Source organism: Antechinus flavipes, chromosome 5 (assembly GCF_016432865.1).
Source record: "Antechinus flavipes isolate AdamAnt ecotype Samford, QLD, Australia chromosome 5, AdamAnt_v2, whole genome shotgun sequence".
NCBI classification, from domain to species: domain Eukaryota; kingdom Metazoa; phylum Chordata; class Mammalia; order Dasyuromorphia; family Dasyuridae; genus Antechinus; species Antechinus flavipes.
The window spans coordinates 146124774-146140662 of NC_067402.1; the positions used below are offsets into that span (position 1 = coordinate 146124774).

General features: G+C 32.2%; 1 protein-coding gene across 1 annotated transcript in view; it reads left to right on the forward strand.

The window, feature by feature from the left end:
* The window catches only part of RELN (reelin), a 389961-nt gene that overhangs the window by 222066 nt on the left and 152006 nt on the right, over nt 1-15889 (forward strand). The window contains exons 19-20 of the mRNA XM_051963196.1: nt 8279-8471; nt 14003-14115. Coding sequence (XP_051819156.1) covers nt 8279-8471; nt 14003-14115 — 306 coding nt within the window. The remainder of the gene's footprint in view (nt 1-8278; nt 8472-14002; nt 14116-15889) is intronic.

The window sequence follows — 15889 nt, forward strand, 5'->3', positions numbered from 1 at the left end:
ATTATTGGCATTACCCTTCTCCCCCATACCTCTATGAGTCTCTTAGGAGGCTCAGACAAGTAGCAGAAGATATGGGCTTAAGACTGACTTATTAGCAAAAAGTAAAAGAAGAACAAACAAGGTTCAGTATTAGCAATTAAGCAATGACTTTGACTTCCAACCAATTTTTTCTCACATAATCATATAATTGTACATAAGAAGGAAAAGACATAAACAAACTGAAAAATCCACTGTGGAGACATGACTTTAATCTTCAAAACTTCTATATTTATACTTTTTTTCCCTTTTTCGCCTATAAACTAGGAGTTTTTATGTTATCAGATCCTTGCATAAAAATATTATGCAATTGCCAAATATTATATCCAGTACTATTCTTTGGAGAGGGACTATATTCTGCAAAAGATGAATAAACAGAGCAGCAAAATATTTATTCTCTTAGTTTTTATAGAAGGAAAGTTTATCTAAATAAAAATAAGCTTCCACATCAGGATAAGAAAATCTGGAGCCAAGTTTCTAGATGTATTCTGGAAATGGCATCAAGAATAAAGAACCTAAAGAGAATAGCCCAGGTACCCAAAGATTAAAGGCAAAGACAAAAAGAGCAATAGATAGAAAAGGACATTAAAAGCTCATGATTTTTGTTAGTCTTCAAGGAGATGCATAAAAGTAATACTCCAAAGTAATTCAGATGCTGAATTCACCTTTGAAATCTTTAGTGAAAGAAATAAAGGGGAAAAAACAGCATAGTAACTTAGGAACTTATAAAAAGTCTTTCAAAAAGAGTAGTGAGCAAAATGCATGAAGAAATGCCTTATGTGAAAAAATTCCAAATTTCCTTGAAGCAATAGGTTTGTTGAGGTGACATACATTAAAACACCAGTTTATGAAATTATACAATAAACTGGTGGTAGAAACAGAGGACAACACAAAGGTTTTTATTAACTTTATTAGATACAACATTAAACATCAATACAAATAACTATACTTAATAACAATTTAGATTTTACTTGTTTCCATTCATAAAGTATTAAAATAAGTATATTAGAATAAGTATTTTCAGTTTCACAGAGTGATAACTTGAGCCTATTAAGGGACTTCAGGAATTATCTAAGCTAGTTTCCTTAAAAAACAAAAACAAAAACAAAAACAAAGAGGCAGTATAGTAGAGCAGAATGTGTTGAATCTGGAAACAGAGGATGTGTATTTGAATTCCATCTTAGCCATTAACTATTGATTTGACCCTGAGAAAGCTGATAAAGCTTTATGGGTCTGATCTCTTATCTGTAAAAATGAAGGCATTTGACCATCTGACCCCAGATGTTCCTTCTGATTCTAATGAATGATCCTGAACCTTGGAAATTTTCTTCTCATTATTTACAAATTCATATTTTAGAATTTATTGAGACTGAATAATTCACCAGAATTTCAGTATTAAGATTTTGTGTGAAACATATATCTTATAATGGAGTAATCTTAGGTACCATCGATGTTTTATCTGCTTTCAAGGACTCCTTCTATAGTTTTAAACATTTCCTTATCAGATGTTTGTCTTTTTCCCTTGTTTGGTTTTGCTTGTTGTGATGGTGATGCCTGATGAAGTGAAAAGGACAGATGGTTCCCATTCAGTGTTTTTTAAAGGATGCTCTCAGAACATATATCACTAAGATCTTTCATCTCTGTGAAGCCAGATGTTTATCATATTCATGTTAAATAAGATACATTGCTAATTTTTCCTCAAACCAAAACAAAGTCACATTATTATTGTTATTATTATTATTTCATTAGGCCTCAGAGCAAAAAAGGAAAATATTATTTTAACAATACTTGTAATCATACTGATTATTGTAATAACAATACAGTATTATCATTTTCATTTTTGGTGATCCATTTTTATGTAGAAATACCCTTAAACCTCCTTATTCCAAATTATGTTACCTACCTCTTGCCATCTATATGCTGACAGAGTCAGGGGTCCTCTTCTGTGCCTGTGGCTGTAGAGAAGAGAAACTGATTTTCACTTTGCATATTGGAATATACCCTATTTTGGTGGTGATGGTGGTAGTGGTTTGCTCTTTGTTCTCAAAAAGGATCATAACAACAGGAAGCTGATGCCATGGCTTGCCAGTGAATTGGATTTAAGTAAGGGAGGATTGTACAAAGTCACCATGCTCACTTTCTCCAAAGTCAGCTAGGTCCAGAATAGATCAAGACAATAAGAGATGGCCTTGGATACAGTGAGAGGTTTTGGCCTTTTTCTCCCTATCTTGGACAATCAAAAACAAAAAATTGTTTAGCCAATTTGCAGTTATGTCCTATTCTTTGTGACCCCATTTCAGATTTTCTTGGTTAAGATACTAGAGTGGTTTACTCTTTCTTTCTCCAGTTCCTTTTATAGATGAGAAAACTGAGACAAACAGAATTAAGTGACTTCCCTAGGGCCACACAGCTGATAAGGATCTGAGGTCAAATTTGACCTCAGGTCTTCCTGATTCCAGACCCAGCACTCTTATTCACTGAACTATGCCTCTGATTCTGTGAAAATCTTGAATTTGGTTCAGTGATCAGAAATATTTGAAGGATCATGGTAGAAGGGATATGTCACTATATTAGAGAAGGAAAAATGTCATTATTTTTAAAAGATGAAAACGAATGGAATCCATAAACTATAAACTAATGAACTTGATTTGTATTCTTAGTAAAATTATATGATATATTCTTATGAGGGTGGTTACTGAAAATTTAGAAAAAGAAATAGTTATTACAAAAATCCAGTATGGCCTCAAGAATAGGCCATGCAAGACTAATCTCATTTCCTTTTTTTTTTAAACAAAGTTAGTAGATTGCTCTATCAAAAGAATACCGTAGATAATACCTACATTTTAGCAATGTATGTGATAAAAAGTTCAAGTGCTATTTGTGCATTCAAGATGGAGCTATATGGGACAGATAATGGAACAATATGATACTGATTGGGTGATTGGATTGATTGGAATGGATTAGAACTGATTAAATGGCTGAGTCCAAAAACTAGCTCTTACAGGTTCATTTTTAACTTTGGAAATAGTCTCTAGAGAAGCCTAAGAATCTGTGCTTTGCCCTTGTGCTGTTTGATATCTTTGATAATAACTTAGGTAAAGATATAGATGGCATATTTGTCAAATTTGCAGATATCAGGAAGGTATGCTAATATACTGGATGTAAATATAAAGATCCAAACATATGTCAAGGCTAGAGCAATTGTCCAAATCTGATCAAATGAATTGTAATGGAGACAACTGAAAAGACTCACTAGAATTTAACAAAGCATCTTATCAGCTGTGAAACCATGGAGCTATATCTAGACAGCAGGGGATTTTTTCTTAAAACAAATCTGGTATATTTTATGAATTAAAAGTGTTATAGTGATAAGATTTGTATTCACCATGAGGGTAATATGATTTTATCTATATTAAGAAAAGCATAGTACAAAATTCAACACCCATCCCTATTAAAAAATACTAGAGAGTATAGGAATAAATGAAAATGATCTGTAGAATCTATTTAAAACCATTAATATGCATAATATGTAATGGGAATAAATTACAACTATTCCCAATAAGATCAGGAGTGATACAAGGTTGCCCACTACCACTATTGCTATTCATTACTGTATTAGAAATGTTAGCTTCAGCAATAAGAGAAGAAAAAGAAATTATAGTAGGCAGTGAGGAAACCAAATTATCATTCTTTTTCATATGATGCTATACTTAGAGACTCTTAAAGAATAAACAAAAAAACTACTAGAAACAATTAACAAATTTAGCAAAGTTGCAAGAACAAAATAAATCCACATAATAATCAGAATTTCTATATGTTACCAACAAAGTCCAATACAAGAGATGAAAGAAAAATTCCATTTAAAATAAGTATAAATAATAATAAAATATTTGGGAGTCTACTTACAAGACAAAGTCAGGAACTATATGAACACAATTACAAAACACTTTCCACACGAATAAAGTCGGAATCAATTGAAAGAATATCAAGTGCTCATGAGTAGGCCAAGCTAATATAATAAAAATGACAATTCTATCTAAATTAATTTACTTATTCAGTGCCATACCAATCAAACTCCCAAGAAATTATTTTACAGAGCTAGAAAAAATAATAACAAAGTTCATCTGAAAGAATAAAAGATCAAGAATTTCAAGGGAATTAATGAGTAGCTAGTACCAGACCTAAAGTTATATTATAAAGCAGTGGTCATCAAAACCATTTGGTACTGGCTAAGAAATAGAGTAGTTGATCAGTGGAATAGGTTAAGTTTACAAAACACAAGAGTCAATGACTATAGTAATCTAGTGTTTGATAAACCCAAAGATCCTAGCTTCTGGATAAGAACTTATTATTTGAAAAAAAAAAATTGCTGGGAAAATTAGAAAATAGTATGGCAGAAACTAGGCATTGACCATACTTAATAACTTATATTAAGAATAGGTCGAAATGACTTCATGATTTAGATATATAAAAAGTGATATTATAAGCAAATCAGAAGAACAAAGGATAGTTTACCTCGCAGATCTGTGGAGAAGGAAGGAATTTGTGGCCAGAGAAAAACTAGAATACCTTATGGAATGTGAAATGAATGATTTTTATAATTTTAAGTTAAAAAGTTTTTGTACAAAAAAAAAAATCAATTCAGATGAGATTAGAAGAGAAGCAATAAACTGAGAGGAAAATTTTACTTCCGAGGGTTCTGATAAAGGCTTCATTTCTAAAATATGTAAAGAATTGACTCAAATTTAGAAGAATACAAACCCTTTTTGAGTTGATAAATGATCAAAGGATATGAACAGACAATTTTCCAGCCAAGAAATTAAAACTATTTCTAATCATATGAAAAAAAATGCTCTAAATCACTATTGATCAGAGAAATGCAAATTAAGACAACTCTGAGGCATCATTACATACCTAACAGATTGGCTAAGATGACAGGAAAAGATAATGATGAATGTTGGAAGGAATGTGGGAAAACCGGGACAATACTACGTTGTTGGTAGAGTTGGGAACTGATTCAACCATTGTGGAGAGCAATTTAGAACTATGTCCAAAAGGTTATCAAACTGTGCATACCATTTGATCCAGCAGTATCTCTACTGGACCTGTATCCCAACGAGATCCATAAAAAAGGGGAAAGGACCCACATGTGTAGAAATGTTTGCAGCATTTTTTTTGTAGTGGCAAGGAAGTAGAAACTGAGTGGATGGCCATCAGTTGGAGGATGGCTGGATAAGTTATAGTATATGAATGGTATGGGATATTAGAAAAAATTTGGAACACAAGATTTTGCAAGGTGAATGTTGAAAATTATCTATATGTATGTTTTGAAAATAACAAGCTTTTAAAAAGGCCACAGTATCTAAGATTATTCCATTTGTTCCATTGTATTCTGCCCTAATCATCCTCCATTTCAAGTATTTTCTTCATTTCTGGGATATTTATAAAAGGAAAAATAGAGGTAAAACTGAATTGTAAAGATCCTCAGGTTTGTTAGGAATCTACTAATAAATGTTTAACAACTGTGTTCCTGGGGTGAAAAAAGACATATTTAAACTACATTATTAACACTTTCTTAAATTTAGACAATTCACAAAATCATAAATCAAGTCCTGGTTTGTAGTTTCCCCATTTCAGAGATATAAAAGCTCATGCCAAAAATTCAATAATTAAATGGATCCCATTCAAGCTGACTTTAGTATACCTATGCATATTGCAGATCAACTGAATCATCTGGGAATGTTTAGCTTAAGTAGATTGATAGGATAGCCATTTTCAGAAATCTGAAGGATTATAAATTGAATTAGATTTGCTCCTTTGTCCTCACAGGACAGATCTAGGAGCAATGAAAAGTTGCAAAGAAGCAAATTAAGGTTTAATATAAAAGCTCTCCAAAAATGGATTTGGCTGCCTCACAAAGTGCTGGTTTTTTATTTATTAGAAACTTTCAAGCAAAGATTCTATGACTAGTTATTGAGCATTTTAAGATAATTATAGATTGGCCTAGATGACTTCTGAGTTTTCTTATACTTCTGAGATGAGAAGAAAGCACAGATTGAGGGATTAGTCTTACCTAAATAAGGATGCTCCTTCCCTTGACAAGATTTTTACTCTCTTCTCTATGCTTTCATATGTTCATTTTTAAAAATTTTACTAAAGTCCACATTAATTAATGCCCAAAGAATATTTCTCAAACATAGCAAGCTTATGTGCAATAGCCAACCTTAGCCAGGTGCTTAGTAGGTCTATTTGCATGAATTTTGTTCTAATGATGTCCCAGAATCAGTTGTAGAATACACAAACATTTAATTATCTAGAAGTTCATGTAGTACCCAAATACCAGCAAATAGGGTAATTCCTCTCAAGTGTCCCAGGATGATTCCATTATATCTTTATACAAGCACTTTTGTGATGGGGTTAAAAAAGCACCAGTTATGAACCTCTTCTTTCTACTTGTATCACACAAGCAAATTATATAACACTGGCCCTGTCCTCAGTTTCCTTTATCTGTAAAATGCAGAATTTGAACTCATGCCGCTCTCAATCTATATTCTATCATCCTGTGAACTTAGAAGACAAGTGAAAAAGGCTCATTCCTTCCCACAAATCTCCCCAGATGCTAGTTTAAGATCAGTCTGAAGAAAATAATTCTCAGATACTTTTGGGTATATTTCTTTCAAAAACGAAAACAAAAATATATTATCCACAGCTGGGAAAAAATTAATCTACTTCTCTTAGAAGAATAGAAAAATGGAAAACTATTGGACCTTAGTACATAATATATAGAAGCAGTAAAGGACCAGAGCCTGATTATTCAAGAACACGGAGAAATAAGAAAACTAATAGAGAGGTGATTTAGAACTTACAAAAATAGATGTAAAAGCAGAAAAGAAACACAGTTTGTTTCCTCCTGTTCTCTCTTCCTTTATATTAAGAAGTGGCTTAGAAAAACAATTAATTTTTTGATTCCTTATGAATAGGGTTATCACCGGATTCTTTGCTTCTTGTCTTTGTCAGCCATGCCCATATCCATTTCTTTGTTACCTAGTCCCTCAGATAACTTGGTGTTCTAGTTCTACCTCATCTCTTAGGTAGACAAGCAGGCCAGCTCCATTTTAGTATCAGATGCTTACTTAGACCAATTCTAAGTTTTTATACTCAGATTTTGCCTTCCCTGGAACCTAGCTTTCTTTGATATTGCTGAAAATTAGCTGTCCCCTGCAATAGGGGTATCAAATACTGCTTGCCTGAGTGAGGCCTGAACTTGATTAAAATGTGATTGGGAAATGTTTAACAAAATTTTTTAATACAACATAGATGATTTTACTTTGTGACTTTCAAAGTCAATATGTGGCCTGCAGGAATCCATTTCAATTTGAGTTTCACACCATAGCCCTACAACATTGTTTAACCTAAAATTGTTTTATAGTAGTTTTAAAATTGTTAGATGTGACTGAGAAAAATATCTTTCAATGATTTTCAAATATTTTTGTTATTTATACTAAGGTTATACTCAGTGTCATTAATCAGAAATTAACTGTTTTTGATTTCAGAAATTTATTTTTAAATTATTCTTGCATATGAGTGTTTCTACTATTCTGGGAATTTCACACTTCAAACAAAATTATCAAGATATATGAGACCTGGAGAAAGATAAGCCATAAAGTTTTGTTTAGCTTTCCTTTCCCACCTCCCTACTCACCTTATGGTGCTTATCATTTTGTCCTGGTAATAGATGACATTATCTCTTAAATGGATGTAAATTACAAATTTAATCTAGTTATTGCTTTCCCTTTGTGCTTTCTTCTATTTCTAAGTCATACCTTTTTAAGAAGTCATAGTTATAATTGGAATTTTTTAAACTTGTTTTTATTTGGTCTTATTGAAAACAATAAGTTGATAAAGAACTTAGGAAGATTGCATACTGCTAAAAGATTTACGGAAGAACAATTTCCATAGGGATAATTGAATTGACCATATAACAGTGTACAGTTTCATATGTTTCGTTTCATCTGTTAGTAAACTGCAAACTTCTTGAAAGCAATAGTCATAAACCAAATATTTGTGGAATTCCAAAGTACACAATTTGGTCTCAATACTTGTTGATAGTCTTTTAGAAGTATAAATATCAGTTTATACTTATATTTATTTTTATATTTAGGAGTATAATTATCAGCAATTGTAATGTTACTTTTGAGACGTCTCTGAATTGAATTTCTAATTCACATTCTTTGTCTCTCAGTTTTACAGGAGACTCCAAACTTGCCTCAAGCATGCGTTATGTGGAAACTCAGTCTATGCAGATTGGTGCTTCATATATGATACAGTTCAGTCTGGTGATGGGATGTGGTCAGAAATATACTCCCTATATGGACAATCAAGTGAAACTGGACTACTCTACCAATCATGGTCTTACATGGCACCTTGTACAAGAGGTAAGGCTTTATGATTGGGCCCTTTCTTTAAAAACTTCAAATGGTACGTTTTTACAGTAATTAAAGAAGAAGCTTATAAAAAATTGAGATATGAAAAGAAATGGCAAAATTGTTTGATTCTCTTTGAGTGTCCTTTGATCAGCTGCCCTGATCAAGAAATTAGTTAGAAGGCTTGAGGTTAAATCATATATTCTTTGTAACCCAAACTTGTTATATTGCAAAAGTCTTTTTTAAAGTATTTATCCTAGAGCAGGTAGGTGACACAGTGAATAAAGCAACAGCCCTGAAATTCAGGAGTATCTGAGTTCAAATAGAACTTCAGACTTTTACTAGCTGTGTGACCCAGAGAATTCACTTAACTTTAATTGCCTCCAAAAAAAGTATTACTTCCTCTCTTATTGACTTATTAACATGTTGTCAATAAGCAAGTAATGTTTATTAGAGGAAGATTCATTCCTGGGCATTTTGTACTCTTAGGAAGATAGATGATGGCATCATGTATTAGCAGATAGGGAGTAGCTTTCTGTAGATAGTGAGCAAGATGGAGGAAAAAGCTGACTTCTGTGAATGGATCCCTCAATTCTTCAGTCTTCAATTCTTGCATCTACAAAATAGGATAATAACTACAGGAATATGCAAGAAAAAAACTAACAAAAGCTCTTACTTCAAAACTAAATAATGCATATAAAAGCTCTTACTTCAAGAGTAAATAACATAACAGTGACATGGAATTATAAGAGATAAAATCCTTTTATTTTATGCAGAATTGGTTGGAGTAGTATCCATTTAGTAGTGCTCCTTTGTTTAAAAAGAAACTGGAGGCAATCCAGAGAAGACATAAAAATGATAAAAGGGATGAAAAATAATATCTGTATGTTAAAGAATATATGTTGTTTAATTTGAAGAAAAAAAGGTTGGAGAGTAATTTTAGATTCTCGTAAAATATAGAAAAGCCTATATGAAAACATTGTCCTGTTTTAAATAAATTCTAAAACAAAACTTCTGAGAATGTGGAATGAATCCCTATATGGGGTTGTGGAACTGAATACGGGTATTATAAAAAATATGGCAACATTAAAAGGTTTCTGAATATAACAACCAAAAATTAACTCAAAATCAAACATATTATGAATTTGAGCAGTTTTCTGGCAGAATTTGCCCATGTTGAATAACTATGATATCACTACAGCCTTGCTAATAACATACAACATATACACTTGCGCTGCACATGCATGAAGGTTACCAGAAACATTTCTGCTCAGGCTTGAGACCAGGTCATATAAAATTTTCCTGAGCAAAGAGGGATCATGAAAGCAAAAAGTTTAAGAAGGCCTATTCTAAAACACCATAGAGGAAAAAAAGAAAGCATATTATGAAGACCATGCGCACACACGCGCGAGCACATACACACACACACACACACACACACACACACACATATTTAGGAAAGACATGAGAAATCCATGACAGTAGATTTAAACAATGAACTAAGCTAATAAAAGAAACTATGAGATATTTAACCCTAGAGATCTTTCTTTTAGACAGACAGATGATATTATTAAATTCTTCAAATGTGGCTCCTTCTATAATTATTAATTTTCCTTATGGCCACATTCTCTTGAGCTCCCTTTTTACTTAACCTTCATCTGCAACTAGACTTTTCCTGTATTGCCAAATATTTGATGATTCTAAATATAAAAATCCTTTAAGGCAAAGACAATTTTGTTTTCTGTCTTTTTATCTTCCGCACCTAGCACAGTTCCTGGAACATCACAGGTATTCAATAAATACAAGAAAAAAAAATGAATTGAATTTTTGAAGTTTTATTCTTGTTGTTAAGCAGTAAAAAAAAAAAAAATAAAAAATTAAATTCATTGTGAAAAGGACAGAGGTATATTTACTACTTGAAGTTTATATCACTAAATTACATAGTGAGTTCAACAAATATGTTAACAAGAATATCTCTTAGATATAAGGCCTATGCTGAACCAGACATTCACAGAAGAACTATAGCCTCTGCCCTCAAGGAATTGGCAGTTTGATTTAATAGGAAACACATGCATAAGTTAGTATGACAGAAAAAAAGAAAAATTCAGATAAGGCACATTTAAGGAATTCAATTTAAGCAAATTTATATTTTCAAAAAAAATTTAAAGAAAAGAAAATTCTTTCACCTTGGGGACAAGAAACCAGGAAAAATTTCAAAGAAGTATAAACATCTCAGCAGACAGAAATAAAGAGAATGTGTGTATTCCAAGCACTAAGGAAAAAAAAAAAAAAAACCTATAAATTCTCAGGGGAAGAAGAATGAGGGAAAATATTGGCTAACAGCTACTGGTTGCATTTGGATAGTATACAGTGCTTTTTCTGTCCTTACCTACTCCCACCCTCACATTGGACAAAAGGAAAAAAAAAAAACTCATAACAAAAAAGAGTAAAGTATTAACTTCCCATGTTGATCATGCATGAAAATGTATTTTCATTCTGTATCTTGAATTTGTTGCCTCTCTGTTAATAAAAGAATTCTATTCTCATCATTGCTTCTTTGGAATCATGATTGATAATTTATCTAATTCTTAAATCTTTAAAAGTTGTTTATCTTGTGTATCAGTTGTTAAGTTCACTTTACTCTCCATCAGTTCATAAAATCTTTCCAACTTCTTCTGAAATAATCCCTTATTTCTTATAGCATAGACATATTCTACTATACCTATATGTGATGATTTGTTTAATTATTCCACAATTGATAGTCATCCTCTTACATTAAAGGAGTACTCATATTAACTAAAGTTATCCTCTAAAGATTTTTGATTGGATTAGTGGCTTACTCAGCCATGCATCTTAGAAAGATTATTTTGACAGTGATATGTAGGCGAGATTAGAGAGGTAAAAAAAGGGAGGTCAATTAGTATGATACTGCATTTTAGGTGAGAGATAGTGTGGGCTTTAATTAAGACTACCATCATAGTGATAGACTTGATACAACTTGGAAACTGAAGATATGGAATGAGGAATGAGAAAAAGTCAAGGACAACTTCATAGGTTATAAACCTAAGAAAGGTACACAATAACTGAAAAAATAGTTGTGCCCTCAATAAGAATGGACAAGTCAGTAAGAAGATAACAGATTCCATTTTGGATCCATTGATTTCAAAGTACCTATAGGGTGTACAGGAAGAAATGTCTCATGAACAGCTAATGTTAGGTTAGAATTCAGGACAGAAATTAAAGTCAGATAAATAAATAAATTAGCCACGATAGCAGAGTGCCTGAAACATAGAAGGCACTATATTTTATTCCTTCTTTTCCCTTCCTTTCCTATCTATGTAGATAAAATAAATAAAGCTAGTGGGTATATAAGATTGCCAAAGGGGCACATAGAGAGAAATAAAAGGTCAACCAGAGAGCATTGATGGACAACCACATTGGAGAATGGAAGAAAGATGAACCAACCGACTAAGAAGGACTAATCAAATAGAGATGAACAGGAGAGACTAGGATAATAGAAGCCAAAGGAAGAGAGAATATCAAGAAGGATCTAAACTCAATAGTGTCATAGATACTGAAACCTCCAGAGGAATAAGGACTAAGAAAAGTTCATTGAATTTTTAAATTCAGGATCATTGGTGTCTTTAAACAAAGTGGTTTCAGTAAAGTGATGGGGTTAGAAAGTCTCATATATGGGCATTTATTTTCAAGGACTTTGGGTTTTTTTTTCCTTTTTTTTTCCAGTGGTGAGGAGGTGGGAAAGTTTCCTCCCAACAAAGAAAAAAAATTAGAAAAGAACAGAAGTATAGTCAAAAGGAATCAAAGAATTCAGGACAGCTTTGTAAATCATGTGTTGAATTTATTATATACTTTCCCTTTAAAAAAGGAGCAAATTCTGTGTAAGAGAAATTTATGTATCATCCTCTCCTTCTGTTTCCCAAAGTATATGAAAATGTTCTTTATATTTGGTGTTTATTAAATTCAAAAAATAAAATATTTTAAAGAACTAAGTAGATGGTGAGAAAGTAGAGACAGTAAGAAGTTAAACAGTGAAAGGAAAAGAAATATAGTTTCATATGAAGCAGCAGACTTAGTGGAAGGTTTTGGAATAGGGAAGACTTTGGCTACTTGCAGCCAGAAGAAGTCAATAAATAAGTAAAGAATGACAATTAGAAGGGAGATATAGAACAAAGAGTGATGAGAGCAGGTAGTCTTGAGTTCACAAATAGAAGCATTAGCCTTGACAAAGAGGAGAACTACCCTGAACTGGAGGGAAAGAATAATAGATGGGTGATCCTTTGAAGTATGGAGCAAGAAACAGAAGGAAGAATATTTATAGCTTCAGTTTTTTCATTTAAGTGGATGCTACATTCTGGTGGGTAAGAATGTAGAACTGTGAATTTTAGCAGAGAGGAGATTTAGCACAATATTTATGATGAGCTTGTTAGTCAATTAAGAGATAAATAAAAGGAATGTCATCAACAGTGAGGACTCAGCAGTGAGGCTGAGATTGAATTAAACATGAATTGATTTGATTGTACTTTTCTAAAGTCATTTAAAAATATTCAAGTTTAAAAGCAGAGGAAGCAAATGAAAAGAATATCCAATATTAGTTATTAGAGGGGCAAGAAGAGAGTAACAGCTAGGTGATGTAATCAATAAGAGTGCCAGCCTAGAATTAAGAAGACTCATCTTCCTGAGTTCAAATATAGTCTCAAACATTCACTAGTGGTGTGGCCCTGGGCAAACCACTTAACACTGTTTGCCTCAGCTTTCTAATCTATAAAAAGAGCTGGAGAAAGAAATAGCAAACCACTCTAATATCTCTGCCAAGAAAAACCCAAATGGGGCCATGAGAAATTAGACTGAAGTGAAAGGGCAATATTCATTGATGGAGTAGGATTGGACAACAACAAAGAAGGGAGTGTCAAAAAGGAGCAGTGGTTCATTGATGGAGTAGATGTCTTCTATACTGTTGCCATACCAAAATGTATTAACTTCAGGAATGTCAAGACTGAAGAGAAATAATTAGAGATGAAACAGAGAGAATATAGCAAGATGACAGTCTTGGACTTATATTGCAGGAGGTATATTGAAGGCAAAAAGTAGGATAAGAAGAACTGAGACATAGGAGTGATGGAAGGAAAGAAGAAGGAAAAATTTCATAGTTATATAATATAAAGAACCCTGTAAGTGGCTGAGGTAGAATGGATATGGTGTTAGTGGAAGTTTGACAAACTAATAATATAGAACCCTCTAAAAATAATCAGGGGTCCTCAAACTTTTTAAATAGGGGGCCAGTTCACTGTCCCTCAGACTGTTGGAGGGCCAGACTATAGTAAAAACAAAAACTTTGTTTTGTGGGCCTTTAAATAAATAGCCCTGGGTGAGGGGGATAAATGTTCTCAGCTGCCACATCTGGCCCGGGCTGTAGTTTGAAGACCCCTGCATGTTTGTTCATTTCTAGAATAAGGAAAATATGACAAGAGAAAAAAATTTAAAATGAAAAAGATAATCTTGATGTTTCAATGATTTTTGTTTAGGAATGCCTTCCAGGAATGCCTAGCTGTCAAGAATTTACATCTGCAAGCATCTACCATTCCAGTGAATTTACACAATGGAGAAGGATCACTGTACTTCTTCCTCAGAAAACTTGGTAAGAGAGCTCATTTTAAAATTTTGTTATCTTATCCTTGGTATATCCTAGATTTGCTACATTACTATGGACATGATTAGATTACAAAGCATTAGTTAAGTACAATAAGGAGCTCTTTTTTCTTTTTTTTTTTTGGTTTTTCACCTTCAGAAATGAGGATTCTTATATCAAGAGGAAAATATAAATTTTTAATTTCATCCAAAACTTGTGTTACATAAAATAAATGTATTTTTTTTTCTCTTTTCCTAAAATGATCTTCTTACTACTGCACAATCCTGTGGAAATAATATTGGATTGGGAACCAAGAGATCAGGGTGGTTCCTCAATGACCTTGAATTACCTTTGTAGCCTTGAGCAGATCTTTAAAACTCTGTGAACCTCATTTCCTCATGTATAAAGTAAAGAGATTGACTAAATATGTCTTAAATTCCCTTAAAGTTCTAATATATTTTTGCAAGAATGAAATTCATATCAAAAAAGAACATAAATCTTAAAAACATATCACTCTTGAATTGCTACTCTTCCAGTGCCATATTCTAAAAATAAAATAAATTAAACAAAATCCCAATTAGAATTTGTACATCATTTAGTGTATAAAGATTTGGTTTTTATGGTAAAAAACATTGGATGTAATTTTTAGATTTATTTCTAGCTTTTGTTTTTCCAAAGATTGAATTATTTCATTATAATAGAATAACTTTGCCTTTAATAATAAGGGTTTGCACCAGCCCTGAAGTCAGGAAGACTTGAGTTCAAATTTGGCCTCAGAAACTTAACACTTCCTAGCTGTGTGACCCTGGGCAAGTCACTTACTCCCAATTGCCTCAGGGGAAAAAAAGAATAAGGCTTTATGTTAGAATTTAAAGTTCCAATTTTGTTTTTCAGTAGTTTTCCATGTGTTTATTATACTTTCTAACTTTTCTCATATTTTTCATTAATGTATTTATTTTGTCTAACTTTCTCCATTTAGATATCTCTGCTATTCATTTTGTAATCATTTTATAATTAAACCTTTTTAAAAATTAAGTAAAAGTTTTTAAAATATGATGTATTTAACTGAAATTAAGTGAAAAGCTAATGATTACTTAATCAAATTTTTAATTATTGTGGAAAATATTTTAAATTATAAAAGGCTAACAATTAATGAAAGATTAAAAAGTACTTGTTCATTTTTCAATTGTGTCTCTTCATAACCCCATTTAGAGTTTTCCTGGCAAAGATTTTTTTACAGATAAGGAAACTGAGGCAAATAAGGTTAAATGATATGCAATGGGTAACACAACTAGTAAGTTTCCAAGGCTATATTTGAACTCAAGAGATGAGTCTTCCTAAATCTAGGCTTAGTATTCTCTCCACTATATCAGCTACCTGCATTATTTGAATTATCTTTTCACTATACTTAAGATTTTTAAAAGATCATTTTATTGATTAGCATTCAAAGTAATTTCAAAAATCATAGGAATTTAAATCTGTAAAGTATCTTAGAGATCATTGAATCCATCCTTTTTATTATACAGATAAGGAAACTGAGGCCTAGAGAGGTTAAAAGACTTACCCAAAAATGTTTAGCAATGAAATGAAACCAAAAAATGTAACAATTTCTGCATGGAATAGACATGTAAAGAGAAAAAAGGAGTAGAGTAATCTAAGCATGTCTTTATTAAATAAAAAGCCCTAAAGATACAAATGGCATTACATTAGTGAGACGATAATTGTTTTAACAAGATCTTGGAAACAATTATTTAAAATTACTCAAAGATAAGGGCTCCCAACT